General features: G+C 35.7%; 1 protein-coding gene across 1 annotated transcript; it reads right to left on the reverse strand.

Moving 5' to 3' along the window:
• Positions 1–2000: 2000 nt before the first annotated feature.
• On the reverse strand, positions 2001–27734 carry LOC148943125 (single-strand DNA endonuclease ASTE1-like). The gene is made up of 3 exons (XM_089102202.1): positions 27672–27734; positions 9260–10100; positions 2001–3334 (listed from the first exon to the last, which is right to left on the reverse strand). The coding sequence occupies exons 2-3, from the start codon at positions 10052–10054 to the stop codon at positions 2069–2071; spliced, it is 2061 nt and encodes a 686-aa protein (XP_088958328.1). The 5' UTR covers positions 10055–10100; positions 27672–27734; the 3' UTR covers positions 2001–2068.
• Between the last annotated feature and the right edge of the window lie 224 nt (positions 27735–27958).

Consider the following 27958-nt stretch of genomic DNA (forward strand, 5'->3'; position numbering starts at 1 on the left):
CCGGATAATAAAAACTCTTAGGTCAACCCCCCCCCTTCAAATTCCGGGGCAGGCGCTGTAAGTTACGTCCTGGGGCATATATGGTTATTACGGATGAGGTGCTCGTATAAAATTCAGTGGGGGCTCATTTCATAGCCAGTTGAAAGTTCTAGTTCACTTTTTAAGAGTCAAAACATATCGGAGGCTAACTAGCTCTCTCCCACACTCTTTTTTTACTCAAATTTATCCGATAAAAATTTTGAAATAACCATTTTGTTAAAATTGGTTTAAACATGAGATAAAAAAAAATTCCGGGTTTATGCAACCCCTTAGAGCCTGGGGGCAGGCGTTGTAAGTTATGGCCTGGGGCTATATTTGGTTCTTATGGAAAGAGTAGTCGTATAAACGTCAGAGGGGGTTCATTTGATTGGAAATTGAAAGTTCTATTTCTCTTTTTAAGGGTCAAAAGTAATCAGAGGGCTACTAGCCCCCCCCCCCCGTGGCCTCTTTTCCCCAAATGCATCCGATCGAATTTTATATATAGTCATTTTGTTCAAAATGGACCATAGATAACATAATAAAACTCCATGGAAAACACGACTCCCCACAACCCGGGAGAAAATGTTGTAAGTTATCCCCAGGGAGCATATGACGTCTTCATAGAAGGGATGGTCGCATAATCTTTGAAGGGGGCTCATTTGATTGGTAAATTAAAAGTTTTAGTTCCCTTTTTAAGAGTCAAAAGTGACAGGGCAGTAAATAGCCCCCTCTCCAACGCCCTCTTTTCCCAAAAATCCATCCGATAGAATTTTTTAGATAGCTATTTTGTTCATAATAGACCAAAGATCATATCACAAAACTCTGGGCTGGGCAAGTTTTCCAAGACAGCCCTTACAGTACCCCAAGAGCTCTAACTCCTCCTCCCCCAAACTGACAGTAATAATGGAAATGGAGACAGTTCCCTACAACCAAATGTAACAAAAGTGGCAGAGTCGTTAAGCTAAGGAAGATAATGGACATTTAAATTACTTTATATATGTTTTTTTTGTTATTATTAGTGTGAAAAAGTTATTATTACCTGTGAAAAAAGGAGGTATAAGGTTTTGTGCTTGTGTTTGCTGTTTGCGTATGTAATGCTTGCTTTATTATTGCTGCTTGCTTTTGCTTTATTATGTGTTTTTGTTGCAGGTCGGTTGGCTTGATAAATTATCATCACGAAAAATGATACAATGTGAGAAAATGACAGAACGAATTATATATTCGAAAGTAATACAGGGTGAGAAATAACCCAAACGAATTCGCAAGTAGCGCTGATATCGTCTGGGAGACGGGACCTGTCGGTGTCTATTTGGGAACACTCAGTTAATATCTTTGAGTTAGTTACAATCATATTCAAGATGTTTTCCTTCAAGTAATGAACTCTTTTCTTCTTAAGAGTTTCGCTTGGAAAGCATGCCATACACTACAGTAAAAAGTATTGACAGACATTTTCCCGGGGAGTGGGGGGGGGGGGGTACCAGGAGACGGTTTTTAACGAGATTTAAACATGGATGTTTCTCAATTCCTGTTTTATATTTGCATTGTCTTATTGTTTCCTGGGGATGGGGCTTTTATAAGATTCAATTTTTTTTTTCAATTTCTGAATTTCTATTCGAAAACACTCCGTTAATATCTTTTTAGTTTGCTGGCAAGGAAAACGAGAAGTTATGATAGTTATTTTCTTACATGTGTTTTTTTTTTCATTCTTCTTGAAACAGAATTTATTTGTAAAAACGTTTTTACTCAAAACTCTGTCTTTCTTCTTACTGGATTATTATTCATACCAAAGAAAAAAATCAGATTTGCTTCCATTTTAATGGCTCGAAATTCGATATTCCAACAACGGGTAAATACAACAATAGGTAAAAAATATGTTGTTTTACACAAAAAGAAAAGTTTTAATTGTAATAATAAATTTTGTCATGATCATTGGTCAATACAAAGAATCGGCACTTAGTCTAGGCTGTAAGAAATGATTCGATTACAGTAATTTATTTTGTTAAAATCAGATAAGAAATGAACATTCAAAGATATAAAATTCTGTCGGTTATTACAGGAATTTCGTCAGAACCTGCATCGTCGATGATTGGATATACTCCTCCTTTTTTAGTTGTTGAGGCGTGGGATCCCCAGGCCTATCTTGCTTCAGTAGAGAAAACAAGTTATCAACCTTTTGCAAAAGCTTATGCAAAGATTTACAGCTAAGTAAGCCATCCAACCAGTGTTCATTTGCCATTATATGATTGGTCAAACTATACAGTAAAGAGCAATTAAAGTATAAAATCGAATTTGTGTCTTCATAAGGACACCATAGCAATCGGTTTAAGTACATCGTAAAAAAAAGTACCATTTGAAATTCTGAGTAGTTATGAACAATCTTCATGTTGTAGGTACTTGGGCTTTGGCTTTCACTCAAAATGTAACTCTTTCCTTGACCGTTAGTGACAATCTCTAACTTGAATCGATGAAGTTCTGGAAGAACTTTGATAGCTGAAATGCAGTCTTCAATATCTAAGTTATTCCATAAATCCTTGATATTGCTGCTTGAGTTATTTTCTAAGGATTCTCCTGATGACATTGCCATCCTCTTCGTTTCACTATTATCTTTGGCATTGGTGTATGACGTCTCAATAGTTTTAAGCAGAACTACCATAAAAACCAATCCATGAATTTCGAAACTAGCCTGATTTGCTTTACAGTAGCAATAGATGATGGAGCATATAAAAATCTGAACTTCCCCAGGAAATTGTGCAACGACTTCCAAGTCATTATCATTCAACTTTAACACTTGATGCAGAAATTGCTTTCTAATACCCGTTGGTAAATCCGGCATGTCTTTCAAATTTGGTAAGGAAATCACATCGCTTTCAGAAAATAGTATTGTTATTTCTTTGAGTTCAGATCCAACTCTCATCTCTACAATCAGATCAATAGCTTTGGACAAATTGCTTTCTAAAGATATTTTTGGATAGTCATTGCTCAAAACAACTGCTGCAAAAGCTTTGACAATTTCAATTGCTGCTAGGAGGCTGTACTTTTGATCTTCTTGCTCCACTTGAGGGAAATACACAATCTCTTGGAAGAAAGGAATTCTTAACACCCAAGATGGAAACTGATATTGTCTTAGAGCAGTGACAAACCATGGAGGTAAAATATTACATTTGTTAGGCAGTGTAAGAGCATTGCTTGATTCGTAAAATATTCTTTCTGGGTTTTCCATAACTTGTGTATAGGTGAGTTCCACAGTGGTCTTTGATGGATACTGAAGCAACCTCATTGCTTTGTCTCTTTTTTCATGTTCCACGCAAGACATTATCTAAAATTTAAATTTAATAATTAGTATAACTCCAGTTAAAGGAAGGCATACGAATTAAGGTATCTTTCTGTCACCCAATTGTTGCTAAATATTTTCACTTAGTTTTCAAAAACAGAATTGTCAATAAACAAAAACTTGTTAGTAGCAATTCTTGGAAGTGTATTATTTAGGTGATGAATTGAAAAAAAACGATGCTTTAAATGTCAAGAACGATTTAGAGTTTTGTAATAGACCAGTAAATCGATCATTGCTTGCAGATACGTTGGGAAGGTCTCGATCCCGGCGGTAAGAGTGCAGACGCAAGGTCCTTCGTAGTAAAGTAGCGTTGTTAATAAATAAATAAAAAAAAAAACAATTTGAAACAGCTTTTGAAATCTTAAAACAAATGTAAAAATGTATTTTAACTTTGTACAACGCAAAACCCATCCATGGTTATTCTTTTATAACAAAGAAATTCGCAAGTTTTATCAGCAAATTTTTGGCCGTCTTCTGAAAACAATATTCCACAAACCCCAGATCAGCCGTCTCACGAAAGCTCGTATCTACTCTGCCTCGGTACCTAATGGTGTTTTGTACTCGTCAGAAACTTGGCCTTTGACTCAGTCGCAGATGATAAAGGTAGACGCTGTCCAGTCAAAAAACCTCCGCAAAACTGAACACATTAGGTGGCTCGACAGGATACGGAACATGGATATCCTCCGGTCCTTTAAATTACCACCCCTGTCCAAAAAGCTTGAGTCCCGCTCGCAGTGTTGGTATGTTCATTTACCTAGCCTACCCACTGAAACACCTGCCCGACTTATATTCGACTTCGATCCAACTGCAAACGGCTGGAAACGCCCCAGAGGTAGACCACGTATGAGATGTGCAGATATCATCCGCGATCGACTCACAACGTGGGGCATTGACCCCAGCAAAGCTCCTACCCTAGCCAAAAACAGACCACTCTGGAGACAACTAATGGCGCAAACATCTGGCTTCTTTTACGCTGGTGACGCTGCCGAGCAAGAGCTTTAATTCAAGTAAGTCAAAGTATCTTTGCTCGTCAAATATTTAGGGTGGCAAGAACTCGCTGATTTTTTTTTTTTTTTTTCGGCGACGTTTTGAACTGTGAGAGTGTCACAAACAGTCGTTAAAATAAATTTCTTGTTTACTCTGTTTAAGCTAAATTTTCTTTCCACTTTTTTTTTATATTAACAGAAACAGGTTGTTATTTATTACCCCCTCCACCCTCTATTGCTCACCACCGTGAGTAAAGGCAAATTGTGTTAGTTTAACTAAACAAAAAAAGTTGTTTCTAAATCAGTGTTTGCGAATCGATTTCTGTAAGTACCAAGCAAATGTCGCTGCAAATTGGCTCTATGTATTATTATTTTTCCACCAAGACAATTCTTATGGAAAGAGTTGTCGTACAAAACTTCGAAGGGAGCACGGTCGATTGAAAATTCCATTTCTCTTTTCTAGTGCCCTTTTTAAGAATCAAAAGTGATTGGAAGGCAATCAGCCCCCTCCCACGTCCCTTATCCCCAGAGACACCCAACCGAAATTTTTAGATAGCCATATTGTTCAGCATAGTGTAAAGGTCCAATAACTATTCCTCTGGGGATGTCATGCTCCCCTCTCTCCCCACCACAGCCCTTGGGGCAAGGGCTTTAAGTTATGCACTTTAATCATTGTTTACACATAGTATTTTATATTGGGAAAGGGGGGGCATTTTTGACCCATGGTGTCCAAAAAGGCCAAGAGTATTCAGACGAAGCTTTAAGGGAATGTTGAGGGGAGATTTGAAGTAAATAAAAACACAATACGTGCATGCAGGTTGTCGAAAGGGCGTATCTCGGGAAGGGCTTAGGGCATTAGGTTAAAACTTTCAGGGAATAACGAGGGGGGTGATCAATTGACAAAAACACAATTTGTGCACGCTACTGCTGCTACTACTACTATTACCATTACTACAACTATTATTACTACTACTGCTACTACTTCTTCTATTGCGACTACTGCTAAGGCTAAGGGTATTAACGTGACAACTTCAGGAAAATTCGAGGGAGAAGTTGAATGAAATTAAAACATACTATATGCATATATGTTGTAGAAAGGGCGTAACAGCAATATCTTAGGAACAATTTGGAGTATCGAGTTGAAACTTCCAGGGCTTGATGAAAGAGATGGTCAACAGACCAAAAGGCAATATGTGCATATAACCATTACTACTAATACTCCTACTAATACTACTAATGCTACTACAACTATTAATACTCCAGAAACTACTCTATGACCACTACTATTACGGTACTTCTAAAGCAAAGGATATGAAGGTGAAATTTCAGGGAATACTGAGAGAAACCAAAACATACTGTGTGCATGCAGGTTGTGAAAGGGCGTATCACCAATATCTTAGGAACGACTTGGAGCATTGAGTTGAGACTTTCAGTGCATGTTGAGGGGTATTTTGAACAAAGTAAGAGACACCATGTGCATCTTACCACTACTGCTACTACTACTACTGCTACGACTGCTAGGTCTACTCAGACTAAGGTTAATAAGGTGGAGCTTTCAGGGAATATTTAGGGTGGGGATGACGAACACATTACGTAAATTAAGGTGACCAAAAGGGTGTAGGAGCCATTTCTCATGAAGAGCTTAGACTATTAAGTTAAAACTTTCAGGGCCCGTTGAGAGAGATCATGACCTTATCAAACAGCAATTTGTACATACTGCTTCTACTACGACTACTACTACTAAGGCTAATGGTGTTAAGGTGAAGCCTTTAGGGAATGTTTGCAGGGACATTAAGCTTAATCAAAACACACTTTGGGAATGCAGGTTGTCAAAAGGGCGTATCGGCAATACCACGAGAATGGTGTACAGCAACTGAACGGTGAACGGTGTTGACAGTTCTTTGTTTTTACCGATAACGGTGAAAACAACAGCTATTACTACTACCTCTTCTACCAATATTACTACTGCTACTACTACTACTGCTACAACAACTGCTTATGCTACTACTAATGCTACTGCGACTATTTATGACAGTCATCTCTTGCGTTTGTGATTACTTGCGACTGCAAAACTTGCGACTCTGACTCCAACTATTTTGAGTTGGAGTCAGTTAGTTGTTGTAGTACCACAACAGCAACTACTACTACTACTTTTGAACTAAATCAAAAGAGTTTAAGTACTTAGAGGTAGTCAAAACGGGAGTGATGCAATGTTTCAGGAATGATATAGGGTATTAATTTGAAACTTTCAGGAAAGGTGAGGAGGACGCAGAATTTAATCAAGATAAATTATGTGTAACCAGATTGTCAACAGAGTGTCTTTACAATATCCTAGGAAAAATCTGGGTCTTACGTTGGACCTTCAGAGTTTGTTTCGGGGATGTTAAACTAAATCAAAGACACTACGTGAATCCAGTTTTTCCAGAGGCCATATTTGCGATATCTTAAGAACAGCTAAGGGCATTAAGCATTTTGAATTGGAAATTGACTGGATCAAGTCGGACTATATGCATCCAAGATTGTCAAAAGGATGTACCTGCAATATCTCAAGAAAGGTTAAGGAATTTAAGTTGAAACGTTCAGGGAATGTGGAGAAGGATAGTTGCTTAACATTTGTCTGTACTCCAGGCTGTTACATTCTGGGGGTTAAAGTTAAAATTCCGCCTGCCCTATAGAGCCCCGATGATGATGCCGATTTTTGACCGATATATTAAAATATTTCTATTATTATATTATATTTCTATTATTATATTATATTTCAATTCTATTATTATATATTATTTCTATCATTATAGTACAATTATTATTAAAATTTGCTGCGAAATTTCGTAGAACACATAAATAGTAATCCAAGATCTTGATTCTTATAAGGAAAGCCAAAGGATTTAATATATTTTTTCTTAACCAATGAAAAAAAACCATGTCAACTAAAAATGAAAAAAAAAAAATTTAAATAATTTTTCCACAAAAGAAGTTTTTCAAAGAAAAGCTTTCCGGGCACGTTGAGAGAGATCATGCTCCTACAAAACAGCACTCTGTGCACACTGCTGCTACTACGACTACTACTACTAAGGCTAATGGTGTTAAGGTGAAGCCTTCAGGGAATGTCTGCGTGGGACAAAATTAAAACACACTTCGGGAACGCCGGTTATAAAAAGGGCGTATCAGCAATACCACGAAAAGGGTGTACAGCTACTTTAAGGTGAAAGGTGTTGATAGTTCTTGATTTTTATCGAGAACGGGAAAAGGTCGAACCACTATTATTACTACCTCTACTACCACTATTACTACTGCTACAACTACTGCTTATGCTACTACTAATGCTGCTGCGACTATTTATAACAGTCACCTTTTGCGTTTGTTATTACTTACGACGGCAAAAACTTGCGAATCTGACTCCAACTATTTGGAGTTGGAGTCAGTTAGTTGTTGTAGTACCACAACAGCAACTACAACTACTACTATTGAACTAAGTCAAAAGAGTTTAAGTACATCCAGGTAGTCAAAACGGTAGAGATGCAATGTCTCAGAAATGAAATATGGTATTAATTTGAAACTTTCAGGAAAGGTGAGGAGGATGCAGAATTTAATCAAGATAAATTATGTGTAACAAGATTGTCAACAGAGTGTCTTTACAATATCCTAGGAAAAATCTGGGTCTTACGTTGGACCTTCAGAGTATGTTTCGGGGATGTTAAAGTAAATCAAAGACACTGCGTACATCCAGTTGTTCAGAGGCTGGATTCGCGATATCTGAAGAACAGCTAAGGGCGTTAAGTTAACATTGTCATGGCATTTTGAATTGGAAATTGACTGGATCAAGTCGGACTATATGCATCCAAGGTTGTCAAAAGGGTGCATCTGCAATATCCCAAGAAATGTTAAGGAAATTAAGTTGAAACGTTCAGGGAATGTGGAGGGGGATAGTTGCTTAACATTTGTGTGTACTCAAGGCTGTAACATTCTGGGGGTTAAAATTTCGCCTGCCCTATAGAGCCCCGAAGATGATGCAGATTTTCGACCAATACATTTAAATATTTCGGTACTGTTATTTTATCTGTAACAAACACGCGATAGATGACAAAAAAGAAACTAGTCAAACAGATTGTTTCAACGGAGAATTTGATTGCAAACAGTGGTTTGTCACTGCATTTACAACATTTAAACTTTATTTTTTGGGGGTTTACAGGGAAAAAGGAACCTAGGTTAGGTTATATTACGTATTTAATATATGCTATGCTTCACCCCTATCCCCCTGATGTGCAAATATATAACCAAAATTTGTTTCTAAACTATTATATTTTCATCCTATTCCGTTTTATTTCATTAGCATTAAACAAACTTCCCTTCTCGCGTGGGTTACAGATAATAGAACAGCACCAACATTTCTTCCCTGACCATCAATCCATAGCATTATAGTGCAATTATTATTAAAAATTGTTGCAAAATTCCGTAGAACATATAAACAGTAACCCAAAATCTTGATTCTTATAAGGAAATCCAAATGATTTAACATATATTTTCTTAACCAATGAAAAAAATAACTTAACCAATTTTTAACTGAAAAATTTTTTTTTTTAAATTTTTAACTTAAAAAAATTTTCTTAACCAATTAAAAATGGAATACAAATTTTTTTTTTTTTAACATTTTCCACATATTAAACCAAAGATGAGCAGAAAAAAAAGTCAAATAACTTTTCAAGTGTAAAACTACCCTAAATCACCGTCAATACATAAATCAAACCCATTTTTAAGTAAATCTATTTCTGAGAAGGGAACAAAGAGAAGGAGAGAGAGAGAGAGGCAGATAGACAGAAATAGATAGAGAGTGAGAAAGAAAGGGGGACGGAGAGAGAGAAAAATGAGAAGAAGGAACAAGAGAGGGAAAGAAAAAACTGTAAGAAAAAATGCTTCTGAAGCTTACTTTTTCATCTGCGATATTCTTGTGATGGTATGTAAGCCACCTTCGAATAATATCCAGCCTTTTTTGGAAGTTGAAAGGTTGTTCCTGATTGAACAGCTTTTTAAAACCTGTATTGTCAATATACTCATCATTAAGAAGAATTGCCAGAAACGGCAACTGGGATCTCTTTATACAAAGATCTTCTAAAAACATGTCAATTGAGACCATTTTGCACCTCACTGAAGACTCACGAAAATGCTTCACGTTTTCGGTGCTTTCCAAATATTTATATGGTATCAAATTAGCACCAAAAATAATGAAGATTGAATCATTGCTCAAAATAGGACAATTTAATCTTTTTGCTAACTCCGCCATTTCTTCATGAGACTCGTGAACACTTTGAATAATTTTGAAATTACACTTTTTGCATGCCCTCATAAAAACATCCTTCGCAAAAAGTGGAAACAAATTTGATTTTTGCCACTTGTCCTCTTTCAGTGGGTCGTAATTACTACAGGTAGATAGCTTGTAGAGCCGATTGTTTCTCTTGAATCTTCTTCTTCCACTATCAGCTTCAATTCCCCCCTCGAAGACCATAATTGGCGTGATATTGCACTGTTTTAGTATTGTATTGAAATTCAAGTATTTGTAGTAAAGGGCATCGTAGTTTCCGCCAAATTCTTGGCCCATTTCAGGACTGTCTTTATAAATGCTGTATGCCAAATTAAGCCCATCAACAACCAATACAGACGACTGTAATTTGTGGTCGATCATGAATCGTCGCTCAACAAAAGAGAAGAGTCCTCTAATACCCATTATTGCCAATATCAAACAGCGATGAAGGAGCAAAATTTGCAAACAACTGAAATGATAAGCAATCGAAAATTTAGTTTTTTTAAGTCATAAAAAAAACAAGTTTTGTTCCCATTATCATTTTGGTGATCCTGCATGAGCATTACTTCTCAGAAGGAAACGCTTGAACAACAAAAGATGGGAGTAGAAGGGGAGGTGCTACTCCGATCACACACCCCTGCTGCCACCTACAACTTTTTTTTACATAATTTATGTCTGTTTGTTGTCAGTGAGAATGAAAAAACAGGAATTTTGTCACATTTATGGATGTTTTCTTGGATGGTTATGTGTGTTGGTCAATTTATTTGATGTTTTTCATGGATGTCAACAGTAATTTATGGATGTTTTTATGGTTTTTGTCAGTGAGAATTTGAAAAACAGGAATTTTCTCACTTTTATGGATGTTTTTATGGTTTTTGTCAGTGAGAATGAAAAAACAGGAATCTTCTCACATTTATGTCTGTTTTCATGGATGGTTATGTGTGTGGGTCAATTTATTTGATGTTTTTCATGGATGACAACAGCAGTTCATGTCTGTTTTATGGTTTTTGTCAGTGAGAATGGAAAAACAGTAATTTTCTCACTTGAAAAAACAGGAATTTTGTCACATTGATGGTTGTTTCTTGGTCGGTTATGTGTGTTGGTCAATTTATTTGATGTTTTTCATGGATGTCAACAGCAGTTTATGTCTGTTTAATGGTTTTTGTCAGTGAGGATGAAAAAACAGTAGCTTTCTCACTTTAATGGATTAATGAGTCTAATGGGGAACCGGTTCAATAACACTTCCTTCAAGATCTTGCTGTTGTTTTGGTCATGTGCGCGCAAAACCTAATGAAATTCTGTAAACCGTTAGATTCCGTGTTTCCTTCTCAGCCAATCAGCGAGTCGGATACATATCCTTTCTCAGCCAATCAGAGACTTGCTTACATATGATTTTCCCCGTTACATAACAATTCACCCTTGAGATTTCGTATATAACGGGCGTGCAATGTGATTAAATTATCAGAAAGTATTTTGACATAGTTCAAACAGAAATTTTCTTTTTATTACCTAAACCTAACCCCCCCCCCCATTGTTTTTTTACAACCAAAATTCTCGCAAATAGAAATAATTATCCTTTCGAAAAATTTAGCTTTTCCATATTGTAATCTTTTCTCTAACTGAGACTTCCGTCAAATCTTAAAGCATTGTCGTTCTGTTTTGACATAATGCTCTACGCGAGGTTAAAATTAGCTGTCACCCCTTTTCCTGTGTGTTTACGAACGCGGCAGCCAAAGTCAAAAGGAACTGTTTCTCCGCAAAATTAAAACACTTTGAGGCAATTGTAATAATTAGGCGCAGACGCAATGCGCTATTTTGGAGAAGTGAAACAGATTATTTTCAAGCTTTCTTTCGATAAAGTTTCTTTTATATTCCCGGGAGGGGGCGTGAATCCAGGATTTTTTGCTGGGGAGGAGGTTAGCAGTTTTAATAGAAATAGAAATGAAAGATTGTTTTTAACATAATTGTTTTCAACTTCAGTGTTTAACCATTTCTCTTTGATATTTGAGTGATTTTAGCCATAGCATTTGAATAAAAGGTAGTAAAATATATTCTTTATTGATATGCCTTTCGCTTGAATATATCACAAGATTAACTCAATGAGAGGGATGGCTTAATTTTCCTAAATTTAGGGGAGGGGGGGCGTGAATCCAGGATTTTTGTTGGGGAGGGGGTTAGCACTTTTATTAGTGACAAAATAGAAATGAAAGATTGTTTTTACCATAATTGTTTTCAACTTCAGTGTCTAACCATTTCTCTTTGATATTTTAGTGATTTTAGCTATAGCATTCGAATAAATGGTATTAATATATATTATTTATTGATATGCCTTTCGATTGAATATATCGCAATATTAACTCAATGTGAGGGATGGCTTCATATTCCTAAATTTAGGGGAGGGGGGGGCGTGAATCAAGGATTTGTGGTGGGGGGGGGGGTAGCTCTTTTATTAGTGAAAAAATAGAAAATGAAAGATTGTTTTTATCATAATTGTTTTCGACTTCAGTGTCTAACCATTTCTCTTTCACATTTTAGTGATTTTAGCTATAGCATTTGAATAAAAGGTAGTAAGATATATTCTTTATTGATATGCCTTTCGCTTGAATATATCGCAAGATTAACTCAATGAGAGGGATGGCTTAATTTTCCTAAATTTAGGGGAGGGGGAGCGTGAATCCAGGATTTTTGTTGGGGAGGGGGATAGCGCTTTTATTAGTGACAAAATAGAAATGAAAGATTGTTTTTACCATAATTGTTTTCAACTTCAGTGTCTAACCATTTCTCTTTGATATTTTAGTGATTTTAGACATAGCATTCGAACAAAAGGTAGTAAGATGTATTCTTTATTGATATGCCTTTCGATTGAATATATCACAAGATTAACTCAATGAGAGGGATGGCTTAATTTTCCTAAATTTAGGGGAGGGGGGGGGGCGTGAATCAAGGATTTTTGTTGGGGAGGGGGTTAGCGCTTTTATTAGTGACAAAATAGAAAATGAAAGATTGTTTTTATCATAATTGTTTTCGACTTCAGTGTCTAACCATTTCTCTTTGATATTTTAGCGATTTTAACTATAGCATTTAAATAAAAGGTAGTAAGATATATTCTTTATTGATCTGGCATGCGCTTGAATAAAAAACTGAACGTTAGTATAATAATGCTTTGAGTTATTTCTGAGAAAATTTGAATTTATTATAATCAAACTATGATTTTCAGAGTTTAGGTTGTTTTCGACAAAGATTTCTCTTTACATACGGCAAATTTCCACAAGGTGATTGATCCATGGCCCTTCTAAATGTGATAGAAGCTACTACGCCCTGCTTCAATCTCTTTTTACGTATTCAAACTGAATGTTCGTATAACAATGCTATGAGTTATTCCTCAGAAAATTGACCCCTCCAAATATTTACTCAGAGGAGCGGGTGCTGAAATGTAAAACGTTACTTATTTGCCAATCATTTTCACAGTTTTCAGGTTGGGATCTTTGAACACACTCCCTCCTTCTCAGTTTATTCTATGAAAGTGAGCTGTATTTGTTAGAGTTTCAGAAACATTACATATTTATTTAATTTAAGCACTATTTTTCAGATATAATAATGTTTGGTGTGATTGACACAGAATATATTGGACTGAAATATTCCTCAACTGGCATTATTTTCGAAGCAGCTTTCTTACTCCTAGACAATCAACGACGTTAAATTCATTGCTATAAATGGAACATCAGATACAATATGTATAAGTACGAGAAAAACAGATGGAGTCCAACACTAAATTTTATAAATCGAAATGACTTTTACGCTAAAACCATACGACCACGTAATGAAATTGGCTATGAAATAAAACATGTACAAGAAAAAATTCAGGAAATATGCAGTATTTTAGGTGTGCAAGTTTTATATGTTAAGGGAACGTGTTAATTGATAAATTTTTACTAGAAAAATGTGATATAAACATATCATTATTCAATTTAGAAGATTTCAAATGTGAGAAATGGCCGCATTCAATCTATTACCCAGAAGATGAAGTTAAATATCTCGCTCAATGGATACCGGAAAAGATACCTGATATGGAAAAATGCATCATATATCCAAAGTCCTAAACTTGCTCCTCCTCCTCATATCAAATGGATTAAGCTTCTTTTTTTTTAAATATGTTATTTTTTTTTTTTCAAATGTTTTTAAATATGTTTAAGCAATAAATATCTTAAGCCTCAACCGTTATTATTATTTAGAATAGTCCATCGCTATGAAAATTATACTTTCAGATTCAACATGTCAGGGAACACACTTTCAAGTTCAGCATGTTGGAGAACCCTAAATAGTCACCCCTAAAAAAGGTAAGTTAACCCTAAAAGGTTAAAGAATTTCTCTGAAATTACACTTTCAGATCCAACAGGTCAGGGAACAAACTTTCAGGTTCAGCAAGTAGGAGAACCCTAAATGCTCATCCCTAAAAAAGGTACGTTAACCCTAAACGCTTAAAGAATTTCTCTGAAATCTCACTTTCAGGTTAGGTTAGGTAGGACCCCGACCCACACTACCCCAACCCCGAAGTAATCCCCTCGCCTCAGAGCCTCCCCGGCCCCCCAAGACCCACACGACCCCCCAATACATTTCAAAATGCTATAATATGCCTTTTAAGTACAAGTTCTTTTCTTAATATCCTTATTAAAACAAATTTACAAATTTTAAATTTTTCCTTAGTGGATAGAAAAAGCTATATCATAGCTGTGAATATTTTCTCGAAAGATAAGCAGTTGTATTTCAATTTTAAATTTTCTCAATGAAGTGAAGAAAAGTTCAAGTTCTCTTCTGAATTTTCTCAATGAAAAAGAAATTAGTTTTTATTCAATTTTATTTTTTCAAATAATATAAAAATTTTCCACTTTAATTCAGATTTTTCTCAAAGGAATGACAAATCTAAAATACTATTTCAAATTTTCTCAACGTTGTGAAGAAAAGTTTAAGTTCTCTTCTGAACTTTACCAAAGAACACACTTCAATTCTAATTTCTCCAGAGAAAACAAAAATCTTCCACTTCAGTTCTTTATTTCACAAAGACATAAAGAAATTTAAAGTTCAATTCTAATTTTTCGGTGGAAGATAGAAAAAGTAACCCCCAACCCGAAGGAACCCCCGGTCCCCAAAGGCCCCAGGCCCCCCGGTCCCCACAATGCCTGCCAAAGGACACCGAACCCAAAGGCCTCCAAAGCCCCCCCCCCCGAAAAACTCAAAAGGCCAACAAACACAAATTTTTCTTAGAAATAATATTTTTCGTCAATGATAACACTTTTTCTGTTCGAACTAGCAAGTTTTCTACCAAAGATAGCAAATAGTTTCATAGAAGTAACATTTTTTTTATTATGATAACAACTTTTCTGTCAGAAGTAGCAAGTTTTGCTTAACACTAACAAACATTCTCATCAAAGTAATGATATTTTAACTTTTATACTAATATACTTTTACCGAACACACACAAATTTTTCTTAAAAATAATTTTTTTCATCAGTGATAGCACTTTTTCAGTTTGAACTAGCGAATTTTCTACCAAAGATACCAAACATTTTCATTGACGTACAATTTTTTTATAGTGATAACAACTTTTTTATCAGGAGTAGCAAGTTTTTTATTAAAACTTACAAAAATTCTCATCAAAGTAACATTTTACACTAATACTAACATACTTTTATTGAACACACAGAAATTTCTCTTAGAAATAATATTTTTCGTCAGTGATAACACTTTTTCAGTTCAAACTAGCAAGTTTTCTAGCAAAGATACCAAATTTTTTCGTATAAGTAACATTTTTTTTTATTGTGATAACAACTTTTCTATCAGAAGTAGCAAGTTTTGCTTAACACTAACAAACATTCTCATCAAAGTAACGATATTTTACTTTAATACTAACATACTTTTACTGAAAACACATAAATTTTTCTTAGAAATAATATTTTTCGTCAGTGATAACACTTTTTCTGTTCGAACTAGCAAGTTTTCTACCAAAGATACCAAATATTTTCATATAAGTAACATTTTTTGACTGTGATAACAACTTTTCTGTCAGAAGTAGCAAGTTTTGCTTAACACTAACAATCCTTCTCATCAAAGTAACAACATTTTACCCTAATACTAACATACTTTTACTGAACAAACAAAAATTTCTCTTAGAAATAATATTTTTCGTCAGTGATAACACTTTTTCAGTTCAAACTAGCAAGTTTTCTAGCAAAGATACCAAATATTTTCATAGTAGTAACATTTTTGATTGTAATAGCAACTTTTCTGTCAGAAGTAGCAAGTTTTTTTCTTAACACTAACAAACATTCTCATCAAAGTAATGATATTTCGCCATAATACTAAGATGCTTTTACTGAACACACATAAATTTCTCTTAGAAATTTTATTTTTCATCAGTTATAACACTTCTTCTGTTTGAACTAGAAACTTTTCTACCAAATATACCAAATTTTTTATTAGAAGTAACATTTTTGACTGTGATAACAAAGTTTCTGTCAGAAGAATCAAAGTTTGCTTAACACTAACAAACCCTCTCATCAAAGTAACGACACTTTACGTTAATACTAAAATACTTTTGCAGAACACGCACACAAAATTCTCTTAGAAATAGTATTTTTCATTTATATTTCTAAATGTATTTTCATACATGTCTGGGATGGTGTTTGGTTAGGGTAGGTTAGCTAAGTTAGGTTAGGTTAGGTTAGCTAAGTTAGGTTAGATATTATACATTTCTCCATTTTTAATTTCGGTTAGGCTAGGTTAACTTATCATGAGCTCTCAATATAACCTAACCTAACTTAACTCAAACATGATACCAAGTTGACACGGGTGGATTTTCCGGCGAGTATGGTTAGGTTAGGTAGGATCAAGTTAGATTAGGTTAGGTTAATTTAGGTTGGGTTAGCCTACCTACGCGCGCGTACGTAAGCTAACCCAACCAAACTTAACCTAACCTAATCTAACTTGATCTAACCTAACCTAACCATACTCGCCGGAAAATCCACCCGTGTGGATTTTCCGTGTGGATATTCTTTATTTCAATAAAGAATATATCTTACTACCTTTTATTCAAACGCTATAGTTAAAATCGCTAAAATATCAAAGAGAAATGGTTAGACACTGAAGTTGAAAACAATTATGATAAAAACAATCTTTCATTTTCTATTTTGTCGCTAATAAAAGCGCTAACCCCCTCCCCAACAAAAATCCTGGATTCACGCCCCCCTCCCCTAAATTTAGGAAAATTAAGCCAACCCACTCATTGAGTTAATCTTGCGATATATTCAAGCGAAAGGCATATCAATAAAGAATATATCTTAATACCTTTTATTCAAATGCTATAGCTAAAATCACTAAAATATCAAAGAGAAATGGTTAGACACTGAAGTCGAAAACAATATAGGGTAAAAACAATTTTTCATTTCTATTTTGTCACTAATAAAAGTGCTAACCCCCTCCCCAACAAAAATCCTGGAGTCACGCCCCCCCTCCCCTAAATTTAGGAAAATTAAGCCATCCCTCTAATTGAGTTAATCTTGCGATATATTCAAGCGAAAGGCATATCAATAAAGAATATATCTTACTACCTTTTATTCAAATGCTATATCTAAAATCACTAAAATATGAAAGAGAAATGGTTAGACACTGAAGTAGAAAACAATTATGATAAAAACAATCTTTCATTTTCTATTTTGTCACTCATAAAAGCGCTAACCCCCTCCCCAACAAAAATCCTGGATTCACGCCCCCCTCCCCTAAATTTAGGAAAATTCAGCCATCCCTCTCATTGAGTTAATCTTGTGATATATTCAAGCGAAAGGCTTATCAATAAAGAATATATCTTACTACCTTTTATTCGAATGCTATAGCTAAAATCACTAAAATATCAAAGAGAAATGGTTAGACACTGAAGTTGAAAACAATTATGGTAAAAACAATCTTTCATTTCTATTTTGTCACTAATAAAAGTTCTAACCCCCTCCCCAACAAAAATCCTGGATTCACGCCCCCCCCCTCCCCTAAATTTAGGAAAATTAAGCCATCCCTCACATTGAGTTAATCTTGTGATATATTCAAGCGAAAGGCATTTCAATAAAGAATATATCTTACGACCTTTTATTCGAATGCTATAGCTAAAATCGCTAAAATATCAAAGAGAAATGGTTAGACACTAAAGTCGAAAACAATTATGGTAAAAACAATCTTTCATTTCTATTTTGTCACTATTAAAACTGCTAACCCCCTCCCCAGCAAAAATCCTGGATTCACGCTCACCTCCCGGGAATATAAAAGAAACTTTATCGAAAGAAAACTTGAAAATAATCTGTTTCACTTCTCCAAAATAGCGCATTGCGTCTGCGCCTAATTATTACAATTGCCTCAAAGTGTTTTAATTTTGACAGTGAAACAGTTCCTTTTGACTTTGCCGCTCCGTTCGTAAACACAAATGGAAAAGGGTGACAGTTAATTTTAACCTCGCGCTGGAGCATTGTGTCAAAACAGAACGACAATGCTTTAAGATTTGACGGAAGTCTCAGTTATATAAAAGATTACAATATGGAAAAGCTAAATTTTTCGAAAGTATAATTATTTCTATTTGCGAGAATTTTGGTTGTAAAAAACAATGGGGGGGGGTTAGGTTTAGGTAATAAAAAGAATATTTCTGTTTGAACTATGTCAAAATACTTTCTGATAATTTAATCACATTGCACGCCCGTTATATACGAAATCTCAAGGGTGAATTGTTATGTAACGGGGAAAATCATATGTATGCAAGTCCCTGGTTGGCTTAGAAAGAATATGTATCCGACTCGCTGATTGGCTGAGAAGGAAACACGGAATCTAACGGTTTACAGAATTTCATTAGGTTTTGCGTACACATGACCAAAACAACAACAAGATCTTGAAGGAAGTGTCATTGACCCGGTTCCCCATTAGACTCATTAATCCATCAAAGTGAGAAAGTTCCTGTTTTTCCATTCTCACTGACAAAAGCCATAAAACAGACATAAACTGATGTTGACATCCATGAAAAACGTCAAATAAATTGACCATCACACATAACCGTCCAAGAAACAACCATCAATGTGAGAAAATTCCTGTTTTTTCAAGTGAGAAAATTACTGTTTTTCCATTCTCACTGACAAAAACCATAAAACAGACATAAATTGCTGTTGACATCCATGAAAAACATCAAATAAATTGACCCACACACATGACCATCCAAGAAAACAGACATAAATGTGAGAAAGTTCCTGTTTTTTCATTCTCACTGACAAAAGCCATAAAAATATACATAAAAGTGAGAAAATTCCTGTTTTTTAAATTCTCACTGACTAAAACCATAAAAGCATCCATGAAATTACTGTTGACATCCATGAAAAACATCAAATAAATTGACCAACACACATAAAAAATCCAAGAAAACATCCATAAATGTGACAAAATTCCAGTTTTTTCATTCTCACTGACAACAAACAGACATAAATTATGTAAAAAAAAGTTGTAGGTGGCAGCAGGGGTGCGTGATCGGAGTAGCACCTCCCCTTCTACTGATGGGTACCATTGTTGAATCCCCCATTCAACCCTTTCTTGAAAATTAATGGTGACAATTACATTCAACCCCCTCAATTGGGACGAGGTATAGTGCTAGGCTATACACAAAACTAAAAGAAAACACTAAAGTAGCATAACTTTTACTTTTATGATATGCAGAAACAACTACTACTGCTAATAACGCACTGCAGCACCAAGATACTCGAGGCAAACACAGCTACGCACACTCTTCTTCCATCCCAATCTATTCAAAGCCTCCCTCTTTACACCCTCCCAAGAAGTTTCAATATCCATCAGATCCTAGCCATCTGGAATTTTGGGAGGGGAATCTTTCGATTGGGGTTTGAACGTTAGTGTCCTTTTTGGGTTAAAAGTTATTTGATGGTAACCATCCCCCTCCGGTGCCCTTTTTGCTACCCAAGATATCCTATCATGATTCCCGTATAGCCATTTTCCTCAAAATAGTCGAAGGGACCTATGATTGTCCCTTCCAAGATGATATTGCCGCCTAATCTCCTCGGACAAGGATCACAAATAATGCGAAGTGTCCACTGTTTACAAATAGGTTTTATCAAACAGTTCGTGGTAACGAACTGTAAGTAAAGAGCGACCCGGCTCAATACTAGCCGAAACTCTAAAAAACGGAATTTTGATACCAATAGATACATCAAAAGAATCAGATTTTAATGCTGATTTCAAATATATAAGTTTCGCCAAATTTAGTCCTACTCATCAAAAATTCGTCTGAGAAAATTTGCCTGATTTTCGAAAAAAACGGAAAACACCCCAAAAAATTATAGAACCTTAATGAAAATCACACTATCAGTTTTAGGGCATCAGAGATCATTACTGTAGAGGTTTTAAACTCCTATCTGCAAAAATGTGGAATTTTGTATTTTTTGCCAGAAGAAAGATCACGAATACGTATTTATTTATTTCTTTTTTTTGTGTTTGTTTGTTTTTTTCCCCAGGGGTAATCGTATCGACCCAGTGGTCCTTGAATATCGTGGGAGGGCTCATTCGAACGGAAATTGTAAGTTCTAGTGCCCTTTTTAAGTGAACAAAACACGGAGGGCAACTAGGCCCCCTCCCACGCTCGTTGTTTCCCCCTAATTTACCCGACCAAAATTTTGAGATATCCATTTTGTTCAGCATGGTCGAAAATATAGCAGCTATGTCTTTTAGAATGGCTTAATCCCCCACAGTCCCCGGGGGGAGGGCTGCAAGTTATGAACTTCACCCAGTATTTACATATAGCAATGGTTATTGGGAAGTATACATACGTTTTCAGGGGGTATTTTTTCTAGTTGTGGGGGTGGGTCGGGGGTTAGGCGGGAGGATCTTTCCACGGAGGAAGTTTTCACGGGGGAAGGGACATTGCCATGCAGGGGGAGCCGGATTTCCCAGCATTATTTAAAAAAAACGATCAGAAATTCAATAAAAACAAGTTCTTCAATTGAAAGTAAGGAGCAACATCAAAACTTAAAAGGAACAGAAATTATTACGTACATGATTGGGTCCGCCCCCTAGTCAATACCTCGCTCTTTAATCCAAAGACTTTTTAGTACTTTCATAAGAGCTACTTATTCTAATCAACGGCTTGTGTGATTAAGCGGTCATTTTTAAAGAATTGGAACAAAATTCGAATTTTATCGTGAAGAGCGAGGTAGTGACTAGGGGGCGAACCCCCTAATATACGTATTAAAAATATATGAATATAGAAGTACATTACGTAAGTTAATTCATAAGTTACGTATATTTATTACTAATAAAAACGTTCCTAAATAAAATTAAACAACTTTCGAGAAAGTCATTTAGCAAAATAAAAGTAAAATGAATATGCAAATTTTGTTTTAATAATTCATGTCCTCTCCTCAACGCCTCGCTCTTTACGCTCAAATTTTTTATTGTTTTAAAAAAATTTGCGAGAAAGAGTCTAACCTTAGCGTACAGAGCGTTGCGTTGAGGAGGGGACAGCCCCTTTCATATACGGAATAATTTCTGTTCGTTTTAAGTTCTAATGTCGCTACTTACTTTCAGTTAAAAAAAAAACTAGTTTTTTTTGTTTAATAGTAGAAAAAGAAGCCTGTTTGATATGGGTGTTGGATTGGCTCGAAACTTTTTCCGTTCATTCCCTATGCCAAGAGGAATATAGGGAATCACGGGGTGGAACGGGGTACTAAGTTTAAAATGATTTTTATTAATTAGAAGGAGTCAATACAAAAGGCTACAAAATTTCATAAAAGTACATTGTATTGTTGTAAACAAAGTTTCACACTCATATTGTAAGAGGTGAAAACAATTATTATTTATTTTATTAAAATATAAAAAAAGTCAAATGCTCCGTATCCGGGGCATAATAGGGTGGTAAGTTAAAACAGAATATCTAAATAAATAAAACTGTTATTTGATTTTTTATTTATTTTGATTAAGGGAACAACTCTATTTTAAAAATATTCTTTCATCAAATTAATCTGATTATGATTAATTAATCTGATTAATAAAATAAAACTTATAATTTGGCTTTTTATCCATTTCGCTTAAGCCAACAAAACTAGTTTAAACATATTCTTTCATGAAATTAATCTCATTCTGTATTACAAAAATCACACACAAGGATAGCCTTATCGTCCTCGCTATCAATTCCTGCACAGGAATTCTGAGCCCATTTTTTACATATGGAACAGGCAACCCAACCCTCAGTTGACCTTAAGTAAAACTCACAACAACATAAACATTCACAGTCGGAAACCTCGTCAGAATCACTACCGTAAGTTTCAGGTTGTTTCTTTATCTTCTTGTTTTTTTTTCTTGGCACTTTTTCGCTCTTATTCAGACACTTTTCCTTTGGTATTAGAGCTTCTGTTTTGTTTTCTTTCTTAAAAAGTATCTTCAGTGCTCTTTCAGTCTTCGCTATCTCCTTTTCTATTTTTCCTTTTATAGCATCCTCTAACTCATTTTTATAGTGTGAATCAGCTTTAACTACAGTCTTCTCTTTCCTTCGATTCGTCCTTTTTGCACTTCCTCTGACTTTTGGAATAGGAATTAAATTTTCAGGTGAAACAATAAATGCAATTGGAGAGTCATTTATGTCAGTTGTCATCCAAGAGCATCCAGAAGTAGCCTTGTCATCCATATTAAATAGAACCTTTTTAGCTGGGGTGCCATTAACACCAACGGTAGGGCCAGAAATTGTAACATCTTCACCCCCATCACTACAAGTGAGGGGATTTACCTTATCAATAGATGAGCCAGACGAAGATTTTCCCACTTGTTCTTTCTCTTTCGTTGGAGGTTTCTCAATCGCTTTTTGGGTTGAAGGTCCAGCTTGTTTGATGTCAGTAGTGTCAGCTGGTACGAAATCTGAATCAGAGAATATGGCTGGGTTAGGTGTCCAAATTCCTGTTGCTTTAAACCCCTTAATTGCAGCATTCATAGAGGGGCTTTGGATAAACGCTGTTCCGAAGAGCGTTGAAATTTGAAACAGCGTTACAAATTTGCCTGGGTTGCAACGGAGCCACTTTCGAAGCTCGTCACCGTAGTGAAGGCTCAAAGGCTTCATGAAAGACACATCAATCGGTTGTAACTTGTGAGAACAATGCGGGGTTAAACAAAGCAACGAAACGCCATTATCTCTAGCGTAGTCAATGACCTCTAAGTTCTTGGTGCGGGTGGAATGTCCGTCTAATATGAGAAGAACCGGAAAGTCCTTTGATGCCTTAGAAAATGCTACGATTTTTTTTTAAACCATACTAAGAACAGCTCAGCGGTCATCCAGCCCGTGCTGTGAACTTCAGCCCAACGCCCTGGAGGTATTCCAAGCACAAACTCCTTCTGCATTTTCTTCTCCGGAAAAACTAACATCGGGGGCATGTATGATCAGCTTGGTGACATGCAAATAAGGCAAGTTACGGTCTCCCCCCCCCTTTCTGCAGAAGTTATTGCACCAACTTGTCGTTTACCCTTTACAAGCAATGATTTTTGAATGGTTATTAGGGTTCACTGAAACAACCGTTTCATCACAATTAAATATCTGCGACGCTGCAAGTTTGTGCTTATCTACCAATTGAGTGAGTAGTGAAAAAAAACTATCCATGGAAACTCTATTAAATCCCATAGCTCTTGCACCAGATGTTGACTCTGGCTTACGAATAGATAGAGTAGGATTTCGCTTAAAAAATCCGCTGACCCAGTCTTAACCAGCTATTTCATTTTGAAATCTATGAGCTATGCCATTTCTTTGAGCTAACTGGTAAGCTAAGGTGCCCAAGTCCTTCATCGTCAGACCAAATAACCAGCCTCCATAGTTTTTAAGTACGTCACAAGCTAAAGTTCCTGTTCTTGGGTAAAAACGGTTTGAAATTTCCCAGCAGTTTTATCAATCAGATACTCAGGATTTTCCTTTTTTCGTATCTTTCAAGAGTAATTTGGGGAATGTCAAACTCATTAGAAGCCTTCAGGCGGCCACAACGGCCAGAAATAACCACTTTAACAGCATTGTTCATCGCCTCAGTAGACCAGGATTGTCTGTTTGTCTTTTTCTTATACACACGGATCATCCGAAAATAAATTCAGAAAAGTTACTGACCCAATTTGAACGACTGGCTAGATTAAAATAGTGCGAGGCAGAATGGGGTACTTCCCCATTCCGTCCCACCTGTTCCACCCCAGGAACACGCCTTATTATTTGGAGGTTATGGCCACGCAAAAACTTCAAGTAAAGAAACAATAAGGTGACTAAAACAAAGCCAATTGAACGCACTACAAGTATGACTAGCTAGAGCTGTAATACAAAGAAGCGTATTACCCTTACCTTGATTACAAAATCAATAAAAGTTGCAATCCAACAGCAAATATAAATGTTTTTACTTTTATAACTTTAATAAATCAAATAATATTAACATTTTGATTAACAAATATCAGTATAAGAATATTAGACTGACAATGTCCATTCCATTTGTATTTGTTTTTCAGTAAAGTGCAAATTATGTTCTGGCCTTGGGAAGGCATAGGGGTTTTGAGCCCTAATCATGTTAATTTCTGCTCGTTTTGAGTTTGACTCGGTTATTTATTGTAATCTCTGTTCGTTTTGGGTTTTATTTACTTATCGATACTGATTTGTGGTAGTTTCGCGCTTGGTAGATTATTTTATTTTATTTTTGCTCATTTTTGGTTTTTCTTTACTTTTCATTGAAAAAATTATTTTATGGGAAAAGTTTTTTTAATTAATTTCTGTTCGTTTTATATCGACATAGTCTTTTCAGGGAAAAAGAAAATAATAGTTTAAATCTTTTTTTTAAGACTCTATAGTTTGGCCTGCTATTTGTATGCTGGAGAAAATTTTTCAGCAATTTTTAACAACATATACCCTTTTAAAAATCTTGACACAAATAATAGTGTTTAATTTAGTTTCATTCCTCCTCTAGTTGACCTGAAATAGTAAACTTGATACCATTCACAAAAAAATCTGTTTACTCTCTTTGATAGCTTGCATACACTTATGCTATTTTCATTTGGTTAAAATTTAAGAGCAGAAGTAGCCCCGAAAGTTTGAATATAATACCCTCAGTCGTTCTTGGGATACTGCTGAGATGCCTTATTGAGAATTAGTACGAGTGCATTAACAGAGTGCATTTTGATTTAATCTTAACTTACAACCTTTGCCCTGGGGACTCTGGGGGGTTTGTCTTCCTTAACCACATAATTTCCAGAACTTTCAACTACGCTGAACAAAATGGCCATATCTAAACTTTGATTGAATGTGTTTGGGGAAATGGCAGGCGTGAGAGGGGGTCAATTACTCTCCACTTACTTTCAACTATTAAAAAGGGCATTTTCAATTTCCAAACAAATGAGACCTTTTTGAAATTTTTACAACAAGTTGCTACAAAATCCTTATATGCCCCAAGGGCATAACTTACAACCCTTGAATTAAGGGCTCTGATGGGGTTATCATGCTAAAAGACCTAATTTCCAGAACTTTCGACTAAGTTGAACAAAATGTATATCTCAAAATTTTGATTGGAAGTGTTTGGGGAAATGGTGAGCGTTAGAGGGGGGTTAGTTGCCCTTCAATCCCTTTCGACTATTAAAAGGGCACTAGCCCTTTCAATTTTCAATTGAATGAGCCTTTTTTAATGTTTTTAAAACATCGATTTTTATAAAAACCTTACATGCTCCCAGGGCATAACTTACAACCCTTGCCCTGAGGGTTGGGGGGGGGGGAGAGGTTGTCATACTTAAAGACCTAATTTCCAAAACTTTCGACTATTAAAAAGGGCACTAGTCCTTTGAATTTGCAATCAAATGAGCCCTTTTTCAAGTTTCTACGACGAAGATTTCAACAAAAACCTTATATGGCCCCAGGGAATAACTTATAACCCTTGCCCTGAAGACTGTGGGGGAGCGTCCTGCTCAAAGGTATAATTTCCTGAACTTTAAACTGCGCGGAACAAAATGGCTATCTCAAATTCTGACTGGATGTGTTTGGGGAAATGGTGGGCGTGGAAAGGGTGTTAGTTGCCTTCCAATCACTTTCGACTATTAAAAACAACACTAGCCATTCCAATTGCCAATCGAATGAGCCTTTTTTGAAGTTTTTACGACAACACGTTCTATAAAAACCTTATATACCCCCAGGGTATAACTCAAAACTCTTGCCCTGAGGGCTGCGGGGGATTGTCCTCCTTAAAAACATAATTTCTATCTGGAAATCAACAACGCTGAACAAAATGGCTATCTCAAAATTTTGATTGGTTGTGTTTGGAGAAAAGGTGGGCGAGAGAGGGGGATTAGTTGCCCTCAAATTACTTTCGAGTATTAAAAACTGCACTAGACCTTTGAATTTCCAATCGAATGAGCCTGTTTTGAAGTTCCTACGACAATGCCTTCTATAAAAACCTTATATGCCCCCAGGGCATAAATTAAAAACCCTTGCGCTGAGGGTTGTGGGGGAACACATTTTCTATCTGGAAATCAACTACGCTGAACAAAATGGCTGTCTCGAATTTTGATTGGATGTGTTTGGGGGAATGATGGGCGTGGGGGGGGGGCTAGTTGCCCTCCAATCACTTTCGACTTTTAAAAGGGCACTAGCCTCCCAAGTTTCCAATTGAATGAGCCCTTTTCGAAGTTTCTACGACAACCCCTTCGATACGAAGTGCCTTTCGAAGAAAGAAAAAAAAACACATTGTGGCCACATCGTTCTTTACTTAGGCAGCGCTAGCGCGCCACCTATGATTACACAATCAATAAAAGCTGCAATCCAACAGCAAATAACTAGATGAAAACTTATTCACTCATCAAACGAAAGGAAACTAAACCAACATGGATGCCGCAGTTCAGCTGTACCGAGCTGAGTAGTTGTAGCTATTGCCGCTTGGCACAGCACCTTGCTTGTCATCTGAAAATCGGCTACCCCGTTATGCCCCTTACCCCGTTCCACCCTGTGTTCCCCTACACAAAGTGAAAAATTGAAACTACACGTAAAAGTGAAAAGTGTTCACTTTTACAGTTCAGATTAAAACCAAACAAGGTCTTATAAGTCCATAACTTAACTGGATCCTGATTGTATAAGGTTTTAAAAACTTGGCCCTGTTCATTTTGTATGGACTTCAAGCACATTTGGGGACAATCGTCATTTTTTTTCATGGGGGGGGGATTGATAAGAAACGTTGATGAACATTAATAAGAGAGGAACCTAACTATAATAGTAAAATGTAATTTTGACCCAAAAAAATGCAAAATTTTTTAAAAAAAGCCTCGCAAGTGACGTTACAGCAGAACTGACGTCATTTTCAAATTTGGTTCAGAATAATATTTTACTATAAAGGCTATGAAAATAATAGTGAACATTCCTGAATCAGCTACAAATATCAAATTTTCTCATTAGATACTTTTTTTAGAAGCACATTTTTAATTTTTTGGTTAGACTGTTTTGAGCTTTTTTTTAACCCTTTTAAGACCTCAAAATCAAATTTACCCCAGAAATGATTATCAAATTTTGAAGGAGCATTAAAAAAGGCATGAATTGATGTATTAACTTTCTTCCTATCTAAACTATATGAATATGAATATATTTAGCAAGGCTTAAGCCTTTTGACAATTTCTTTGAATTTTTAAACTACTCGCGTAAAATTAATTTAAAAAAAAATGCAACTAAAAATTCGAATAAATTTCATAAACAGACCATTCAAGAATGAAAAGGAAATAGACGGTAAAGTTCTACCAAATCATATTATTGAGTTAGAAATAAAGTGAATACACCATTAATTTACAAATCACATCCCCCTAATGTGCAAATATATACCCTGAATTGGTATATATAGAGGTAGGGGTAAAATTCATTTCTGACAAAAATGATTATTATATTTGGAAATCTGCTTTCTACATAATCAAAATGAGAAAAACTGTTCTTATCTTATTAATGATTCTTAAAGTCAGAGGCACAGTATAAGGATATACTCACTTTATATCCCCTTTAATATGGTTATACCTCACTCGTTGATAACAAAAATCCAACTGAAACTTCTGTTTTTGACTCGCAATCATTTGATCTCGATGTTTTGTTGTTGAGGCATTCATTCTTCAACAGGGGAAAAAGTACAAGTTTAATGTTGTATATGATGATTATTGGTGTTGCAAGTATTGATGTTACTGTATTTTCATTTGAAAAAGAGGTAACATTCTAGACGAGGGGTTTCACTATCTTTGGGAACTAATTAGGGTCAATTTGAATACTACACTTGAGAGTTT

Source organism: Artemia sp. Qi Xiang Cuo, chromosome 16, assembly GCF_049724085.1.
Source record: "Artemia sp. Qi Xiang Cuo chromosome 16, ASM4972408v1, whole genome shotgun sequence".
Classification (NCBI taxonomy): Eukaryota; Metazoa; Arthropoda; class Branchiopoda; order Anostraca; family Artemiidae; genus Artemia; species Artemia sp. Qi Xiang Cuo.

Bases quoted from the DNA above. Each gene is read 5' to 3' on its own strand.
- LOC148943125 (XM_089102202.1), bottom strand. From the start codon at position 10,054: ATGGGTATTAGAGGACTCTTCTCTTTTGTTGAGCGACGATTCATGATC. The intron at 3,335-9,259 runs GTAAGCTTCAGA...TTTAAATTTTAG, and splicing joins AGAATATCGCAGATGAAAAA to ATAATGTCTTGCGTGGAACA.